Below are 20,483 nucleotides of genomic sequence, written 5' to 3' on the forward strand. Positions count from 1 at the left end.
AGTTGTTATGGACATTTTTCAATAATTACAACGACCAGAATTCCACAATGAATCTAAGGCATCAGATTTCTGTCGAAAGCGGCCTGATAAAACAAACTCGGATCATTTTAAACACCCAGATGTTCAATATTACTTCAGTATTACTTGCACAGTTTCAGCACCTGCACATGTAGAAGTGAGCAGCTATCAGGCGTTTCAGGTTTCTGCCTAGGATATGGACACTCTTTCAGCTAACACTGCGCTTGATGTAGATCTCTCTTGAATCTACATCAAGGGAGGAACTAGCCTTCTTGCGAATGGGTATTTAGTGACACCATGAAAACAACATAAACCTTAGATTACACTTCTTTATACACTGTTTTACAAAGTGAAGTTCCCCCTTCCCCAACTATTAGAAATCAATGTTTGCTCTACAGGAGTAGTAAGTACTCATGACCTTCACCAAATTAATGTGAAGAATTCTTTCAATTCCTGTCCCATTAGGCTGGTTATGTTATCTCCAGATTTTTAGAAAAAACACCTCTGTGGGTACTGAGACTCATGGCGATTGTGACTTATGACAGAAATCTGACGCCAAACAAATAGTTAAGAAACATGAATGCAACATTTCACTCAGCTCTTCTTTGTCCTCCATCCAAGGAGGACAGATGGAGAGTAAACACAGCCAGTGCAGACGCCTAAAATCTCAACTCTAAACCCACCATAGATTCCTGCAAAGATATCAATAAACAGTTCAGCGCATACAGCAATTAAATGCAGGGTTTATGCACAAAAACAACAAAAAAAACTCCTCCTCCCACCAGCTTCAGCTGTTTCAAAAACTGTGGTTACCGAGCTTATACACCTGTCCACTTCAACAGTCTCACAGCAGTGGTGGTCTGGTTCGCATAGCATCCACTCTTAGCTCTCCAACATACACGCCGTAATGTGCATCTTGGAAAAACTATATTCTCTTATAACCTGCAAAAGTTTCACCTATCAGTCATCTGATTTTGCTACAAAAGTCTGGGCAGCTGTCAGAAGTGAAGGGGGAAGAGTAAAACAGAGAATTTACAGCACTGAAACATCCCTTCTTATCCACAGGGACAATGTTTAGTCCCCTGGTCAGGCTGCACACTCAGCCTTCTCTGGCAGTCCTGTAAACACAGCAAGAAAAAAAACACTCCGCTCGTGGATGAAAATGTAGACAGTGAGCTTCTTTTCTGGATGGGTGAGGAGCAGCGCTGAGGGGCCTTACAACTGGAAACAGATGGTTTCTTAATATGTGCATACCTTTGGATGAGTGTGTGTGCGAGTGAATGCGAACAGATGAGGGCGCTTATGTGAATTGATGTAGTAGTCTATTTGTGCAATATGTGAAGCAAATCTACAGCACAGCAATTAACTCTAATCCCGTTAAATATATTTTTATATATATGGAACATTTTTGTGTTTTAGGGGCGACGACAGAGGGACGTAATGCAAAATGAATGGAAACACTGAGCTGCACTGTTGTACGTAAACGCCACATTAACCTAAGCCATGTTGTTATCTCACTGCATGTGGCTATTGGGCTCACGGCCAAACAGAAAGAACATTTAAAAAAGCAGAATGAGTCAAAGTGTGAGATGAGCCTTCCAGTGATCTCGTGTTACTATCAGCTATGATTTGAACAGCAAGACCCATTCCCCTCACTTTTCTTGTTTGCTGCCTCAGATTTCTCTTCTTTGGCACAGCGCTGTTTAGGTTGGCCTCCTGGGGAGACTCTGAGACCATGATCCCATTTTGGAGTCTCTTTGAGGCCAGTGAACGCGATGGCAGTCCAGGCCATTTGATCATCTTACGTCTCCCACGTGCCATGTGATATGCATGTTTTTAATTATTCTCCTCTTGCCTGGCACTCCCCTGCCTCAAATGTGGCTTGTTATTGGATTTTATTGCTTTGATTTGACTCCAAAGTGTGGTGACTCCAACCCTGGGGATTTTCTCTATGTACATACAGCCATCTAAATATGCATCGTGACAGAGATAAAGGATTAAAATGGTGATAACAATCAAATAGGAAATTCAAATATAAACATTTTTAACTTGGAAAATAAATCCCTTGTTTCCTTACAAAATTGTAGCAAAAACTTCATGCAGATCCCAAGTTTTTAATAACCAAGTTAACTACTGGAGTTACTTTTATGTGTGTGGACAAAACGTGCAGATCGCTAAGTACATATCTGGCAGGGTGTCTGGAAAAAACAGACACTGTGGCTGGGAGCAACACGAAAACCCACAGGTGATCTTATCATTTTAAGCTATTGTGCTGACATCACCCATTCACACACACAATAATAGATTAATTAGACAAACAAACATGTAAAGAGCCCAAGCTCGTAATGTGCACTGTTAGTTGCCAGGAACTAATCTTCCAGCATGGTGTGCAGAGGGATAATTGAAGAAAATTTACAGCTCATAGTCTTCCACTTTAACGACCACAGAGTTTTCAGTTGTGAACCTGAAGATCAAAACTACCAATTTGACAAAATTATAGCTTTAAGAGAAAACACAAGTCAACAACGAGCGGTCACAATGATTCATGCCCTGAGCCCGGATTATAAGAGGTTGTAAAAGACAAGGCAGATAATCCAGTGAGAATGTGTCGCCTCTGATTACAGCTGCCACTCTTCAGCTGGGATCAGTGTGTTGACAGATGAACCTGCTCTCAAAGGGAAATATCAACAAACTTGAGCTTTGAAATGTATGATTTTTACCTCTGACAATAGAAGGCCTTTGCTAATAAGAAAGAAAAAGCTTTGCAGTACCCTAACTTGTGATGGCTCTCTATGGGTATTACAGTGACAACATAATTTGCAGACTGCAGCTGACAGATTTACCACATCAGATATTTAGCTTTGCATAAATCACACGATTTGGCAGAGGAGCAAGCTCTGATCATGTACACTTACCTGACAATTTGTTAGGTACACCTCTTCAACTCCTCAGTAAAACAAGTATTAGCCAATCACATTCTAGCATTTCAATAGATGTAGGCATCGTAAAGTTGACCTGCTGACGTTTAAGCAGAGTATCAGAATGGGGAAGAAAGGTGATCTGAGAGACTTTGAAGATGGGATGGTTGTTGATGCCAAAGGGGTTGATATGAGTATTTCAGAAACTGCTGATCTACTGGGATTTCCACATAACAATCTCTAGGGTTTATAGAGAATGGTCTAAAAAGAGAAAATGGAAAAACAACAAGGCATTTGAAAATGCCTTGTTGCTACCCTGAAGTTAGAGGGGAATGGCCTAGACCAGCGGTCACCAACCTTTTTTGCGCCACGGACCGATTTGTGCCGGACAATATTTTCACCGACCGGCCTTTAAGGTGTCGCGGATAAATACAACAAAATAAAACTAGTACCGGTACCAAAAAAAAGAAGATTTATTCATAACACACGTGAAAAGACCCAGGAAAACCGAGTTAACGAAAAAAAAAACTATAACAAAATAACGCTAAAAACCGATATAAACCCTGAAAACCATACATTTCACACCCGAGTCTCAACTCTCACGGCCCAGTACCAAATGACTCGGTCCGTGGCCCGGGGGTTGGGGACCGCTGGCCTAGACTACTTTGATAGCTGATAGGAAGGAGAGAGTAAGTTAACAACTCATTGTAACCGCGCACGACACATTGAACCTTGAAGCACATCCAGACAGAAATCAGCTTCTGCTGTAACATTCAGATGGTGCGATCAGAGTTTGGTGTGAGCATGAAAACAGGGATTCAGCCTGGCTTCCATCAATGTTTCAGGTTGGTGTTGTGGTGTAATGGCATTTGGGATATTTTCTTGCACTAAACCACACAGTCTACCCGAGTATCATTGCTAACCACGGTTGTACTTTTATGACTACAGTGTGCCCATCTTCACATGGCTGCTTCGAACAAATGACCTCCACAGTTCCCAGTTTTCACTTCAATTCACGTCATGGATGTGCAATCAACAAATTTGCAGCAACTGTGTGTGTGATGCCATCATAACAATAAGATAGACAAATCTCTCTCTGAGAAATGTTTTCAGCCTCTTGTTGAATCAGTAAAGAAGAATTAAGGCAACTTCGAAGGCCCACTGAGTCTATATCCACATATGATTCCACGGAAAGCTATTTTGGAATTTTTACTTTGTGAGAACTGCTAATGATTACAAAGCACATGTGACATTTGTTAATTCTTAACTTGGTATCCCTATTAAAACATTCTGCGGCTCACACTAATACATCTGTCTGTCTTCAGCCTCTTCATGCCATGACAACACAGCAACTCCCACAGCTTCAGAAACAAAACTGCACTTAAAAAGAGGACTGGCAGACAACAGGAAAATAATCACGAGATTGCTTTAATCAGGCCCTCAATACCACATCTAGTTCACCAACAACAATAACAGCCTAAAGATCTAAACAGGCCGGGCCCGACGCTAACGCACTGAGAGGGACAAGCTGAGGCTATTGTCTAAATCCCGAGCTGCTATGCTGGTCCTACAAAATGCAAACAAAGCTCAAACTATAACTTCTACAGGTTATCCAAAGACAAAAAATGAATCAAATGAAACCTTATGACATAAATACAAATACCTAAACAGCTTCAGACTGCCTCCACATAGTGCTCTGGTTCTTTTATAGTGAGATATCCATTCCACTGTTATTCATTACATTCATCATTGCCGAGCACCGTTTATGGCCTCTAAGCTCCAGGAAGGCTCATACTAACAAACCAATCCAGTCAAACAGTCACCTGAACACCATAAAAGTGAACACAAGTCATTTAGGCTTCATTTATCGTAAATGTTAGTGATTATAAAACAGCTCAAGATAATGAAAATACGCTTAGCTAAAACATGGTTTAGTGCCAGGTAGGTACTTTTAGTACACAAAGAAACCAGATGATCTCACTTTGTGATTACAACAGCAGCGGATTAGTAGAAAGCAGTTTAATAAACCATTAACTCCTTGGGTGAAGCATTTCCTTCCTCCCCTCTGTTGCACAGATTTCTGTCTTGACATATGCATGTGAGTGCTAATGACTATGATTAAGGAAGCCCGGATTAGGTCTCGCTGTGGTTCATGACACATACACACAGACAGACAAATAGAAAGCTGCCCCTGTGATGAGTACATTTGGAGAAAGCCAAAAAAACCCAGATAACATAAACAAGGCAATGTACGGCTTAATTCAAACTTGAAATACACGCAACGTGTTTTCCACAAAATAGTGCTAAATGATACCGATTAGAATACACACCGCTGTAACCAACTCATCACTCATGTTCATGAAGGGGGCCTCTAGGATAAACAGAATATCTTAACGACGTGGGTGTACTATTCTAGCACACAATCTTAAGTGTGCTTAAGTGTGCAAAAAAGAAAAAAAATCCAGAGCTTTAGACAATCTTAGTGTTAAAGCTACTTTGATGCCTCCGTACATCTATTACTGGCTCTTGTACAAACATATTTTATTACAACAGAGTGCAGCTTTCTTTTTATTTTATTGCATGTGATTATTGATTATATGCAGACAAAAGAATGTGGCCAGCTAAAGAACAAAGTCACTGAAATTTATAGGCATTTTAGAGAAATACTCCATCTGTTAATACAGAGCAAGGGCAAAGCCTGAAGTATAGCACGCCATTTGTGCTTGGGAAACTAATGAATTATGTATTACACATAGCAAGAAAATCACCCAGTAATTCTGTACTCATGGGGCTACGAGGTAAGCTCACTAGTCAGATAAAATTAGGCTCAAATGTCTGGACAATTTACAGTAACAGTGACCACCTCAGCTTGAGGAAATAAATCAGCTAACCACCCAGGCATTCACCGAGGGAGACTGGAGAGGGGCAACAGGTGGCTGTCAACTTAGAGAGAAAGAGGGTCATCATCCACTTAGAGAAGAGCAGCAAGTCTGTCGGTCACTCCCCAGGCTCCACTAAGCTAAGCCAAGCACCAGCAGGAGGAGAGAAGAAAGCCAGTTCAGTTGTGAGTTGTGTTCAGCCAAATATTCACAAGTACAGCCACGTTAAACATGTGACATGTTGCATCAAGCACTGATTAGAAATGACTTTTGGTTATCCACTGTTATTAAAACAGTATCGTTAACAACAAGAATTTAACAATGCATAACATATGATAGGTCTACTGTATCAATTACATAATTACAGTGTAAAACACATGAAAGAGAAATCCTTTTTTTTGCAATCAACATGTGCAAACTTGAGTTAATCAGGTTAGAGGAAAAGCTGTGTTTCTCCGTTGTCTCATCAGTCCCTAAACGAGCTGCCATGGCATAGCAATTTTCCCAACCTTTCCATTATCATCAGCAGGTACAATAAACAACCAAGAAGGACCCTCAGATAGTTCTCTCATCATAGTGACCTCATTCAAATGAAAAATGTCTGTGTTTTCAGTTCACTTGTACTGCAAGCAGCCAAATATAAAATCTGACAATTTACAGCCTAATAGCCTTTGCAGACCTTGGGTTATTTTTGCACTTGATGCCTGCAGAGGAGGCATGTGTTCCTCTGAATGACACTACCGACAGCCTCAATGCTCTACTGGAAAATGACTTCTTAAAAGCATGTGGAGTAATTTATTGTATTAAAAACATTAAAAAAGGTAACAAAACAGATAAACCCTTGTTGGTTTAATCTTTCCATAAAGATGTGGAAAAATAAAGTAGCTAAATCTAAACCAGAGAGTACAATGCAGTTAATAAAAGATTAGCCATCCTCAGTTTAATCAAAAGCCTTTTTGTGTGTGAGCGTATGGGTCGGCACACATGCCATGTGCATGCATGTTTGCATATGTTTTCACTCAACTCTATGCTGGTTCCCTCACATTACTCAAAGATACCAGGAGGCCCAATTAAACAAAGTGACAGAACCCAGTAAGTCCGAAAACATAAAATGTTTTCAGGGTTTGCTCCGTGCCAGTGCTCTGTGTTCGCAGTGTTGCTGAAACGCTGCTGTCACTTGGCTTTTTTCCACAAGTGCTGCTGTGCAACTTTTACAAGGATCTACATAAAATAATCAACTGGTGACAGAGCTAATTAAAGCTGATGTAGTCAGAAGGAGACAAATTATAGAGGGAAATGTGACAAATGCAGAGTTTGGAGCACAGTTTTATTACTCACCGATGCACGCGTGAACTCTGACTGATAGCTGCGTTCGAAGAATGATGCCGTGTTTCTTTCCTCGTCTACAAAGACAAAAGACAAACGGAGATAAAGCAACATGTCAGAAGGTATTGGACCATTGTGATCATTTCAATTTTCATGTGCGTGCCAGACATAGGTGCACATGTTGACAGGATAATGGAGCTGAAAAGCTGTTGTTAAATGGTGCAAAATGATCTTCGAGCCTTTTTCAACAAGTTATTCTGTTCCGTTTCAGGCAACATTTGCAGTTTGAACACAGCAGGAAGCAGATCAGGGAAAAGGTCTTCATCAATGAAAATGAAGGACGGGAGCAACTCTGAGGTCAGCTCCACCCCCTGCGTTAATGGAGATATGCCAAGACCCTGTCAGCATCCTGTCAAGAGCTCACAATGTGCGAATGAAAATCAAAAACAAAGAAGACAACAATGCCCCTGAATGCTATTCAGCCCTGATAGTGAATGTGAGAACAGTTTAGATCCCTCAAAAGTTAATTCTCTAGTGTCTGTGAACAGACACTGAAGTTTGTAAAAGTTCAACTCTCAATACTTTGCAGCTCCCATACTCGGTGTGTGGCACTCCCAGACCTAATCATTTAACAGTTTTTAATTACTTTCATTTTAAAAATAAAAAAAACTATAAAGTGGGTTGGTTGATCACCGTTTTGCTTGAGGTTAGATCCTTCATTGGGCCTTTAACCTCCCAACTACCTAAAGAAACACACAAACAAACCTAGCAGGCCAAATGTAGACAAGAGCACAGCAGGTAGAGTTGCGCAACACCCCCATACCCTCCCTTCCTAATTTGGCTCACTGACAAATGGGCTTTTATGCTGGCTGCATAGAGTTTGTGTGATTGTTCTGACCGGCGCAGTGCCAGCAGCAGACTGTCACTTTCAAACCGTCGGGCGTGAGCGGCACTGACAGAAAGAGAAAAAACTATCGGTGCAGAAGGCACTTCCTACTGCTGCTTCGCCACATACAAACAGACCCAGACAGACTGACACACTGACATTTTTCCTGCCCCAACCAGTCAGCGGGAGGCCGAGCTGATACGCGCACAAGCGCATGACATGACAGGGGAAGTCTGCTTATCCTCACTGTTTATCAAATATAATATCCCGCAACAGGCAGAGGCGACACAGGAGCAACATCTGTCAACAGGGCCCTTCGCTGCGAGATGAGACGGCAAACAGGAACTTTATCCCTTGTGATGCTGTTGAGGCAAATCGGTAACTAGACCCATTTTGTCACGAACGTCTGCTTTCTCTCCGCTTAGATGCAACAGTATCCCTGTGCTTAACCAAGACCTGAGGCTACACAGGCCAACGTGCTCATTATCAAATTAAACAAACGTGCATGGAATATAAGTGAGGTTTTCAGACCCCGACCCCCACCACCACCAATTAAACATGAAAATTGAACACTCCTGCAGACAGTGCTGCAGGCCTATAAAAGATGGAGCCCAAACCTTCTTAAACAATGAGAACTATAAAGAATGTCAGCTAAATAACAAATTGGGGGCATGCTGGTATATAATAGTGAGCCATGAAAATCTTGTGAGCCAAATTAACCTTGATTCATAATATACATGAAGCTTCTGAAATAGGTGAATCACTGAATTACTACTTTTTATAATATCACGAAAGGACTGAATGCAATCTAAACCACTTACTTCCTACTTATGTCATACTTCCTGACCATTACACAAGTCAAATGGTCAAAAGTAGAGCACTTTATAATAGATTAAATGAAAACATATGGACAGTGTTATTTAGTATGAACATTTATAAAAAGTAGTGCGCATTTCAAGGCACCAACCAAATGCTCATCATTATCAATTTCTCTATCAAACATAGGAAACAGGAATGCAGCTGCAGAAAGTTAACAACTGTACCCGACAAAAATAAATAAATAAATAAATAAAAATTAAAAAAATAAAACCTTACGTTCTTTTTTGTTCCCCATCTTGATTGCCCCTTTACTGCCCCGTTGTACAGCACCTCATAAAGCTTGGGCTTAATCCTCGCACAGAGCAGCAGCAACTGGACCGGTGGATGCCTGCCAGCTCAATGCTCTCTGGCTTTATCTAAGGGAGCATTACTGGCCCTGTTTATAAAACATCACAAAATGTGTACCCACAGAAAGTGAACACACATACTTGGAATACAGTAAAGCCAGTACTTCCCCTCAAAGACCAATTAATGCCAGACAAGAAGGCCCCGCTGAGGTCTACTGACTCAGCACTTCTTGGACACCCCTGTTCGAGAAGGCTCCCGTATCACTGCTTCTGTAGCGGGACCTCCAGTGCCCGAGTGAGCCAGGTGGGGTAAAGTTTTAAGTCCGACAATTACTCTGGTTCTTTTCAAGTCAACTTTTTCTTCTTCAAATGAAAACCTTGTGTGCTTCAAGCATCTATGAAACAATGTCCAAGTGGGTCAGAAAAAAAGCGAAAATAAAGAAAGCAGAGCTGCCCTCGGAGACATGAAAGGATGTGATGAGAAACGCTGAATTTCTGAGGCCTTCAGAGCAAGAATGGATAGATTTTTAATATGTCTGACTTTTGAATAGTTGTCAAACACATCAGAAACACTCAATAAAACCAGCAAGAGCATTTTCAGCATATAATTGCTGGCTTTCTAACAGAAATTACGTCTACTACAGCGTGAAATGCAAAAAGGTGAAAGAAAATGCTAAAAAAAATCCACATGCTGAATCCATTATCCAGTCAATAACAGCATTTCATGTTATCCTATAAAGACAAGCCAGGGAATATGTCTTACAATGTGTCAAGCTCGACACATAACTCAACACTATCGCACAACACTGTTTTTCCCCTAAAAGATCAAAAACAAATTTGCTACAACTTTTCTATCCATCCTGGTCCTACGAGAACACGTCCCGCATACTCCACCTCCAGCTACAGTGCCAAAAAAACAGCGTGTGTGTCAATCTATCACAGCTAGAATACACACACACTCTGCCAGGAACTGTGCAGATATGCCTGTGCACGTGTCTGAACTACATGGTCAGTTTGTAACCAGAAGTGGGGTGGTATCAGAGAGGGGACGAGGGGATTTACGAGTCACAATCTTGTATAGCTGAGCTACATAACGTGGCGTGGAAGTGATTATGGCCCTTAAGCTCCCGTGACATGGATATCTCCTGGCTCTCGCAGCGTTCTGTCAGAGGATCATACTTTAATCTGATTGTAAAGACACTAGGTATGACACAGGCGCCTCAGGAATGTAACCTGTCATTAATATCAATTACAGATGGATTCAATTGCCAATGATCAGGGGAGCTCAGAACTATTGCACTACTCCCTTTTCTAGTGCTAGGTGACTTACCTTAAAGCTAAAATAGTGAAAGCATGATGAAAGCATCATTTTCGCTTGTCAGCTGAAGTTATTGCAGGAGGTTTATTTTGAGATACACTTGGAAAACCCAGAAAGTAAAAAACAACCGTTGGTTTTGTCTGGCAAGTCAGCTTTTTTTTCTTCTTTAGGTTAAATGCTTGGGTGTTATGACTGCTGCTGACAGATCATACGCAGTAAAAATGAGAGCGAAAACAAAACAAAATGGAACAAGTAAGGGTGAAATCCCTCATCAGACCTTTTATTGGCTCAATAATCATCAAATCAAGAACACTGAGCAGTGGGGGGCGTAATTCTGGGCCCATCAGCACCGTAAAAAGCCAATGAGCAGCACTGCCCTATTTTTACTAAATAATTGGCTAACCACCTTCACCCCCCCCAGCCCCCTCAGACAACGCTGTGTGGGTTTAATGACACACATCCATACCAGCTTGTGCCAGCTGGCACAACACCGACCCATGCAGGCTCAGTCTTTGACGAGAGAAGAAGTGGACCACTTTAACCTCACAGCTCTTAATAGCCTCCAATAAGCTCCTAACAATTTCAGCTGGAACTGGGAAAGGCCAGCGCTCCCAACTTCCAACAGAAACACCAAGCCAGAGAGCAGCTTATGAATTTCAAGTTAGACAAATAAATCCATACATGTTTGTGGTCCAACTGACCAGGAACTTTCATGCCAACCTTTGGTTTGTGATCATCTAAAGTGGGCAGTACATGAAGGATGTATCAACATACTGCACAGTACATGAAAAAATGTATGGAGCCAATAAAGTAAATGGCCAAGGAAAATGTATGAACCAGAAGTTAACCTAACACAACTGTGAACTTTTTCTTCATCCAGCTCCAGGAGCTGTGTCAAGCCAAAGCAATATCTACCTACACATTACGCAGAAACAATATGGCTAAATCGTTAACTGAGTGTTAGGAGGGTGTATACTGTGTAGCTGCCCCAGTGCTCTAAATGAGAACCAAAGTAAAGTCACAAAGAGATGTGGGTGATTACTCATGAGACATGACTAGAACACAAGTGGTTAAGATTACAACCTTGGTGCCACTCGACACAAATAGATCAATTCGATGGAAATTCCAAGATCTTTCAGTCTACTAAAAAAAGGGCACCAGTATCACCACTGAACCAACTTTATAAAATCCTGCTACTACTGCAATGTCTTTTCAAAATACAACAAACACAATCATTTTAGTGACCTGCATGAAGATAAAATACCCTTGAGAGACTCACAAAAGGAAAATCAGAGTCTCTTTTTCCTAGGAGACTCTCAGGTGGGGTAAAGACCTTCTCCTCTGTTCTTTTAATAGAGGAAGGCACAGTTCAAAAAAGGATCATTCGGAAAAGGGATCATTCATTCTAGATCCAAATAAGTATCATTAGACAAATCCCTTTAATAGTATTAAATTAGGCAAAGGAATATAGTAAAAATGTTTATTAATATGCATTCCCAGTGGCAAGGATTAAACACTATAGCTTTTCCCTCTTGTCTTGCCTCAAATCTCTCTTCCACTAAAAAATACTCATATTGTACTGAAATATGCCTGACTGTCAAGATTTTTTAAGTCAGACTGTTGTAATCAAAAGCTTTAAAATCACTCAGTCCCACCCCCGAAAAAAAGTATTTGCACCGCTATTTGACCACAGCAACAGGAACAATCTATTCCTGGACAATCAAAATCTGGCAAACATCGTACATTACTGTATCCACCTGCTAGACTGTGCCAGTCCCACTTTAGTTTTCAGCCTGAGTGGCTCTGGCATCAGTCTGAGCAGCACCTTTTGAAGTGCAAGGAATATTATGGCCAAGTTTTTTAACGCCAGCATCTAGTTTTATTTCAGCTTTTTAAATTCAGCACAGTGTAGAGAATGTTCTTCATTTCGGCGGCTGTGCACATTCACCGACAGTGGAGACAGAAATGGCGGCGATTATTATCTTACCCTCCATCCTCCTGAAATCCCTCCAGTTCATCTCGCTGTTCTGCCAGCGTAGATTCCAGGTCCAAGTAGCTTCCATTATGGGACAGCTGAAGGGCACAGTCATCGGGCTAGACAGGAAAAAGGCACAGTTAGCACGTATTCAAAATGCTGTGTTAAGAGATATTTATGAGCATTTGACAGTGGAAAGACGCTTTGGGGGCTTCTGAATTGAATAAGACACATGAACACGCTGAACAAATGGCACTGACATCCAGGGGGTTTGAATAACTATTTGTGTTTCACGCCCATGCAGGCACACAACTTTAAAGCTACACACAAATGATTCGTAAGAATTTTAGACAAGTAACTTTCTTTAAATATTTTAAAAACTTTGCTGTTTCGATGGCTCCACAGACACATGCGTAGCATATTTCAGGTCTATGTCTGTTTGCCGTGAACCACAGAAGGCTCTTTTATCAGCTCCTGTCAGTGCTCTACAATGAAAAACTGTGCAAGGTTGCAGAGAAGTCATGCAGATTTGAACGAGCTTGGCAGTCTGCTGCCTCTTATCTCGCTGCTCTCCTGTCTGATAAACTATCATCACATATGATGACTTTGCAGAGGAGGTATGATTTGTCTGGTCTTGAATGGTTGTCATCACCAGACTGTGGTCAAAGAGATGAAGAATGAGAGTGACTGTTCACTTGTCTGGTTGACCTCCAAATTGGAGATATTAACCTATTTATATTCAAAGTCTGTCAGCTCCACAGGACAGCGGCTCCAACAGCGAAGCAGAGGAAAGGAAAACAAATACCATTATGGGAGGGCGAACATATGATGCGAGTACAGAGAGTGGCACTGCTCTGCACCATCAACAATCCGAGTGTCTAAACCAACAACGATTTGTACAAATACATTGAACTCCAGTAACCTGTCTTTTTTGTCAGCCCTCACTTGGGCTTTGTAAAGCAACAAAGGCAATGATACCCTTCCATAAATACTACTTACATAGGCAGCCTGCAAGAATTTCTCTCTTAATGCACAACACATGTAAACATAAGTTTAACATGCAAAACCATGTGTTTTTTAAATCGGACCAGTTATTGCCTGGTCCGATGCAGTTCAATTTCCTTCCGCATATGACAGTAACTTAATTAAACATGAAATAACAACCCTGGGAAAGACATAACAGCTTTGATCTGTTCAGCCACTCTGCATTACTGCACTACAGCACTCAAGGACTGTGTCATATTTGAGAGCTGAAACAAAACATGTGGTTGGTTGGGATAACTTTCAGTCTCTCTCCAACTCACTCTCTGGCTCGGAGCTGTCTTGTTTGCTGCCCAAACCAAACGATTATTGGGAATATAAAAAGATGTAGAAGCGGAGCTGAATATCATTTTTTTTAAAGGAGACATCGGGGGGATGAGGCAAACCACCGGGTTGATGCAGGAGACAGGTGAGGAGATCGTGCCCTTTCCAAGACATCTGCAAGTCTTATTTGTAGATGTTCTTCAGGTGAGGCAGGGCGTGATAGAAAAAGACTTGCGAGTGAAAACAAGCACATCTATTCTGCACATAGTCGGTAGCGGGAAGCAAGTAATTCTCCAGATTACAAGACAGATTCTGGCCTGACAGGAAAACCAGGCATAGGGGCCCAAGTTAGGCCCATGATTTCTTCTTTTTTCCCTTCTGTTTTTTTATGCCTATGGACTGACATGCCTTTGAAAATAAAAAGTGGGATAGTAATATGAAATGTTGCATGACAGAGAAGATACTTTAAATCATACTGTATGGAGTGACCAGTAGCTGGGCCTTAAATAACCTGTAAGACACTCAACAATCCAGAAACAACGTATTTTTGTTGAATGTCAACTTTACGTTTCCAAATGTGGTTTCCTTAATGTTTGAAAAAAATATGTACTACATGACCATAAGTCAGTAGAGGTTAGCCTTTTTGTCCATCCATCTATTTCTCCATCTATTTTATTCCACTTATCCATTTCAGAGTTACAGGGGGAGCTGGAGTCTATCCCAGCTGTCAGTGGAACACACCTTGGACATGTTGGCAGTCCGTTACAGGGATAACACAGAGAGACCGACAACCATTCACATTCACGCCTGGAGAGGACTCACACAGGCGCAGGGAGAAAATGCAAACTTCCCATGATGCACTGAGCATTTCACCTTCACTCACTTCTTTTCACTCTTTTGTACTTACTGTATATGCCGCTTTGCATTTAACTACTAGTTATTATTAATAATTAAATGGCTCTCGTCCACAGCGTGTCTTTTGTCCTGTCTCCCACCCCTCACCCCCAAGCAGCCTGGTTCTTCCTGAGGTTTCTTCCTGTTAAAAGGGAGATTTCCCTTCCCACTGTTGCCATGTGCTTGCTCATAGGGGGGTCATCTAATTGTTGGGGTTTTCTCTCTATTATTATAGGGTCTTTATGTTACAATATAAAGCTCCTTAAGGTGGCTATTCTTGTGATTTGGTGTTATATAAATAAAACTAAACTGAATTGAATTGTATAAGCCCTATAATTATGACTGTGCAAATGCCACTAAATTACAATCCAAAGAAACCAAATACATTATTACAGGTAGATTTATCATTTTGCTATTTTATACTGTATATATTATACTTTAAATTATACTTTACATACTAAAAAAGACGGATTAGATAACAAGACCAAACAAAATATTTGTACTTTTTCGGCTTCACTCTGTATCACAACCTGAACTGCACAAAACACTGGGCTGAATCTGCAGCTGTAACCAGTAATTAGCCAACTGTGGAACCAAGAAATGCAATTCCCCACACATGGGTTTGACTTGCAGACCAAAATCAACACAGGCAAGAAAAAAAACTTGCAGTGAATTACACAAGTTTGCCATTAACTAATCCCCATCTGTACACCCATCTTTTCATCCATATAGCCATAAATCTATCCTCTAACCAGTGTCACTTTAGGCGCTCTTTATATAATCAGTGTGGATTACTTCACAGGAATTACAATGTACAACCAAGCCAGGTTGATGCACTTTAAACAGCTCTTAATCCAGGAATAAGTGCTACCAGATTATCAGAGGCAGAGACTTCTTTAGCTGTCTCCTGCCCAGGACTTGAACCCACAGTGGCCCTGTGATGGCCAAGTCCAGAGAAGCAACCACAAGCTCCTCTGCTCACACACTGAGGTCTGGCCTCTCCCTTCAACCACCATACTGTGGTCCACTGACCAGGAAGGCAGTTAAGACAGAAAGAACTAAAAATAAACACCATGCAATTTCAAAATTAAAACTGCTATCTCACTCCAAATTTCTTTATATTCCAGATGGGAAAGACATTTGGAAAGCTAGCTGTAAGCAGCGATGAGGGGGCCAAGCAGTTCAGCGGGTCATAGCCTGCAGTTTGATCTCAATGTGTTAAAAGTGTGGCTGTAAGCACTGAAGGGAAAAACAAGTTCTCTATTATTATTTATTTATACAAACAAAAAGTGGTGCCAGCACAAGAATTACTGATTTAAAGCAAACAGATCATCAGTTTGGAAACAAATGACATTTTTTGGTTCTTGCTATTTCTCCAAATGGTAAACTGCACTCTGACACAAAAATGGGTCAAGAGTGTTGCTGACATATGAACTCACTTCCTGTTTGGTAGCTCTAATGGAAACAGGGAATATGGTTCACTAGTAATGTGTGTTAACAGAGCTGCAACTTTGCTCAACATGTAGACAGGACAACCCGTTTTTTGTTTTTTTAATTTAATCACACACAGGGGCTGCCATTCACTTGACCAGCAGAAGAAGACAGAGCAGAGAAAACGGTAAAGACGTCTACATAGCAACCACAGTGGACTACAAATCAGTTTAGAGGATTAACATCTGGCCACTTTAAAAGCTTCACATTTGCTCAATAAGGTGGAGATGCAATTTGTGATATTTCTGTGAGAGCAAGTGATTTAAAACACATTACACCTGATGCATGAACACAAAACCACAACAGTAACCTTAATTTTCCTGTCCAGTCCAAGGCAACTTTTTCCTTGGATGTGTTCCTCTGAAAGAAGCTGAGACAACACTCCAAATTAAGAGAACCTCAAATCTGCATGACAATGTGTAAAAGAATTCAAAGGGAGCTCTGACATGCCTGAAGGAGGAACCTACATTTTGCAGCATTTAACATAACTTCTCATTATGGGACAAAAAAATGCAGAAAAACAACTGTCCCACAAACTGAAATTGGTAAAGTGAGAGTCCATTCTTCAAGACCTCGCTTAAAATCTGTTTTTATAAACTGATGCAAGGCCTCTGGGCCACAAAACCCCAAAATACAAAACACAGAGAGAGAAGAAAGTAAATGAAGGAGTAATGAGCTATTGATTTGCCCTGAAAAACTGAATATTTTGAATAACTCTAAATAATGCTGAAGACAATGCATTATTCACTAGAAAACCAAATGTCTGGGTGAGGTGGGAATCACTCCCTTTTACCAAAGCAGCACAAAAGATACCAGGTTTATATTATACAAAATGGCCTTCAAGCAGAATAAAAGATACTACAAACTATATTACACTATGATGTACTGTACATAAGACATACCATCACACATAGGTGGCATTTCAAGTGAGTCTCCCACCCTCACTGAGAGTTTTCACTATTAAAAATAAACCTTGTGCAGCTATAAAAATCAGTTTCTACAAACTGATATTCGACTCTGTACAGCTACTTTTCCAAGTTGTCATCCCATGTATAACCCAATCCAGCACACACAACTGATCTCCACTCTGGAGAATGCCCACAGAAAATGACAGTAAAATCCCTAAAACAACATATGTCAGCTGTTTTGATTGCCCCTGCACCATGTGTTGGCCACGTACTATTTATAACAGAATGGCCTGCACTGTAGGGATAAGACAGCCTTGCTGTATTCACAAGGTCGCACTAAAGTCTCGCTTTCAAACGTCTGATGGTGTGAATCAGGGAGCTGCTTGGTAAAACGCGGCGACGCAGTTGCGTCACCCACCTGACTGTTTTTGTTTATGAGAAGAACAGGGACTTCCCCCTCAACTTACTGCTAACCACCAATGCCCATGTGACCAAATCTCACTAACCAGGCCCTGCACAGCCAACCACAGGTACTCCCTCTCTGTCTGCTTTGCGGTCCAGCTGGTCTGCAGCTAAACTGAGACGGTGCAAAGTACATCAGCTCCTTGTTTGTGTTTTTAATTTTGCCTACTTCCTTTTCGGTGGAAAGCGTCCCCATCCCATGCTGCTGGTCAGACTGAGTAGGCTGCAGAATGAGAGCCTGGATTGTGGTGATCCACAGCATCCTGAGGCTCCTATGACTTATCTCACCAGCTTGACTCAAACAAGATGGAGTACCACTGATCTGACAGAATGAATAAAGACCCAAATTAACTCCCCATTTATGGAACTGAGATGAATGCTCAGTAAAAAAAAAAACTCAGCCTCAGATGATATGGTCTCTGTGATTTGTTTAAATTTAAAGGTCAGTAGATGGGGCTTCACAAAATCTAATCAAGAGGCAGAAATATGCCAAGACATTTAACTTCTGGAGGCATCCAAAGGGAGAAAAAGAAAATGAGTTTCAGGTCTACTTTTGTCAACTACTGTCTCCAACATTTTGGATCTTGGGAAGGCCATTGTTTCCAACCAAAAAGAATGTGCACTGCTTCACCTCCTCAAAAACCAAGCAGTAAATGGAGCCTGAAAATTGAGGGTGATCAAACACAAATACCTTTCTATTTTAGACTAAAGAAAAGCTGGTTAACAGTGTCAAAATACAAAAAAGGGGGCTAGAAAAAAACCACGTTTGATTAGGAAGACATGTTGCCAATTCAAAACCACAGATCTAATCAAGCCAAGTGGGAAATTACCCTTTTCCAACCTTCAAGAACTGACCAGCTGAGCATGATTTGACCCAACCTACTTTAATTCTCCACATGGGCTTCCAATCTGTCCATTTATGACACTGCAAATAGGTTGGCTTCTCCCACAAATAAGTTGTTTTTTTCCCTTTGAGGAGGTTAGATTTTCAAGTCAAACAATCATTAAGACTGCAACCACAAATGTCTTTTTTGCTTATTTCTCCTCCTTTGCCAACCACAAACAGGATACCTTTTTCCCAAACTTTGAAGGAGCACCTAAAGTCTTGGCAGTGCACAGGTGGGTAATTGATGTAAATATTAACCGATGGCAGTCCCTCCCCCACCCCAAATAATGGGTATCTAATCTACGCCAACATCGCCTAGAGTTATTCTGTCTATCACAGGACTATCACGCCGAGAATCAGTAACTATTTGAATGCACGTCTATGCCCCATCAGCATCCCCTATCAACAAAGTGCTTACTAAGACGCTTGCTCATTGGTCAATTATTTTTGTTTGGTAGTAACACTATCGACCTGTGCAAGCTAATTATTAATTTAGGCGTTGATGTTACATTTTAACTCGTGCTTTTAACGAAACGTGCACAAAAACAAAATCAAGAGGTTAATCGTGCGTTGCATACCTTGTGTGGGGCTTTTAACAGCCTGTGGACTCCAGCAATCTGATTTATCAGAGGGATATCTTCCCTGAAGGTGTACAGAGGCGGTCTGGTGGGCTCGGGGAAATTGGTGCTGTTAAATGGATCGGTATCATCTAAAAACTGCACCCTGCATATAAATGTAGCCATGATGTATCCATGCAAGGCGAGTTTAGATGATCAAAACAGTGGATGCGGCACTACGGTCTCTGACAGAGGCGCAGCCAGCCCCCCCTCCGGGCTGCGAACTACCGGCAGGTCTTCTGCAGTAACAAAATCCTGCACCCTGTTATCCTTGGACCTTCCCCATTTGTTTCACCCAGCGTAGATGTGTCAGGACAGTGTGCGCAAAAAGTCCCAAAGTAGAGATCCGGAGTAACTCGCTGAGATGTCACGGTTAGTCAGTGCGTGGCGGAATCGAGCGGAGCGCCAGTGTCCAAGGGCATTGCGGGCGGTTGAGGTGCTGAGGCAGACTGCGGACGGCACTGCTACACTTGGCGCCTGGTCTATGGGAAGCGGCTCCCTCCTCATGCATAAAGCCTGAGAAGGGACACTGCAAGCCAGGTCTCAGTCAGCCCGGCCAAGCTCGGATTACACGCGCTATAGCGGCCTCCAGTGGGAAAAAAAACAAAGTACCAAAAACTGATGCTGACAGTCCTTCAACTCGGTGTTGACAAACACACACTAGAGCTATAGTCGACACCAGAGTTATAACATATTTGTGTTTTCTTATTAGTTTTTATTTTTGTTTCGCTTTGACTTTTTAATTCAGTTTAGTTTCAGTTAGTTTCCAGAGTGGATTTTCTCGTGTTTTAATGTTGTTCACTTTTAATGTTTATTACTTTTTTTCATTCACGGGAAATGCCAGAGATGAGATTTAGGAAAATAATTAGATATTACAATATAAACAGAGCTTTTTGAAAGCAGTTGACTTGCAGCCTTGTAGACATCCAAACTTTAATAAACGGATCCTTTAAACCCTCATCATGCAGTTTGTGATAACAAATGTTAACAAATTAGAAACACCTAAACTAAGGATTTATTCTGTAATGTTATTTTATTTTAATTGCTGTTTTAAAAGTTCACAAAAGGTCTAGGTTTTTTCCTTTTAGATAACAATTTCTTTTCCCATTTAGTTTTAGTTAACTATGATAACCTTGTTTTTTTTTACCAGAAAAAACACAATGCTGCATATATTTTGGGAAAAAATGGAAAAAAAATGCATCTAACAGCAATATGTATGATCTAGTTTTAGAAGTAAATTCATGAGCTGTCTACAAATACGCCTTATGGTACATTTCTGTATTAATGAGTTTTATGCTTATACCCTGGTTACTGATGCTTCATGGGAGTGGTTAGAGCAATTGAAAAATATGAAACAAATCTCCAAACATGTCTAGAGTCAGCTGTCTAATGTTGCATAGGTCCACCCTGAGCCTCGAACAGTTCTGACCTGTC

At 41.1% G+C, this 20,483-nt stretch overlaps 1 protein-coding gene across 3 annotated transcripts in view; it reads right to left on the reverse strand.

Moving 5' to 3' along the window:
* Window positions 1-19,580, reverse strand: part of fhod3b (formin homology 2 domain containing 3b) — a 91,617-nt gene extending 72,037 nt beyond the window's left edge. The window contains exons 1-3 of one of the 3 annotated variants that reach the window (XM_085176917.1): window positions 19,011-19,580; window positions 12,499-12,605; window positions 7,154-7,218 (exon numbers count right to left, since the gene is read on the reverse strand). In XM_085176917.1, the coding sequence (XP_085033043.1) occupies window positions 7,154-7,218; window positions 12,499-12,605; window positions 19,011-19,175 (337 nt within the window). In that variant the 5' untranslated portion in view covers window positions 19,176-19,580. The remainder of the gene's footprint in view (window positions 1-7,153; window positions 7,219-12,498; window positions 12,606-19,010) is intronic. The other 2 variants (XM_085176918.1, XM_085176919.1) reach the window with 2 other exon arrangements.
* Window positions 19,581-20,483: the final 903 nt, after the last annotated feature.

The sequence above is a fragment of the Neolamprologus multifasciatus genome, chromosome 11 (assembly GCF_963576455.1).
Source record: "Neolamprologus multifasciatus chromosome 11, fNeoMul1.2, whole genome shotgun sequence".
NCBI lineage: Eukaryota > Metazoa > Chordata > Actinopteri > Cichliformes > Cichlidae > Neolamprologus > Neolamprologus multifasciatus.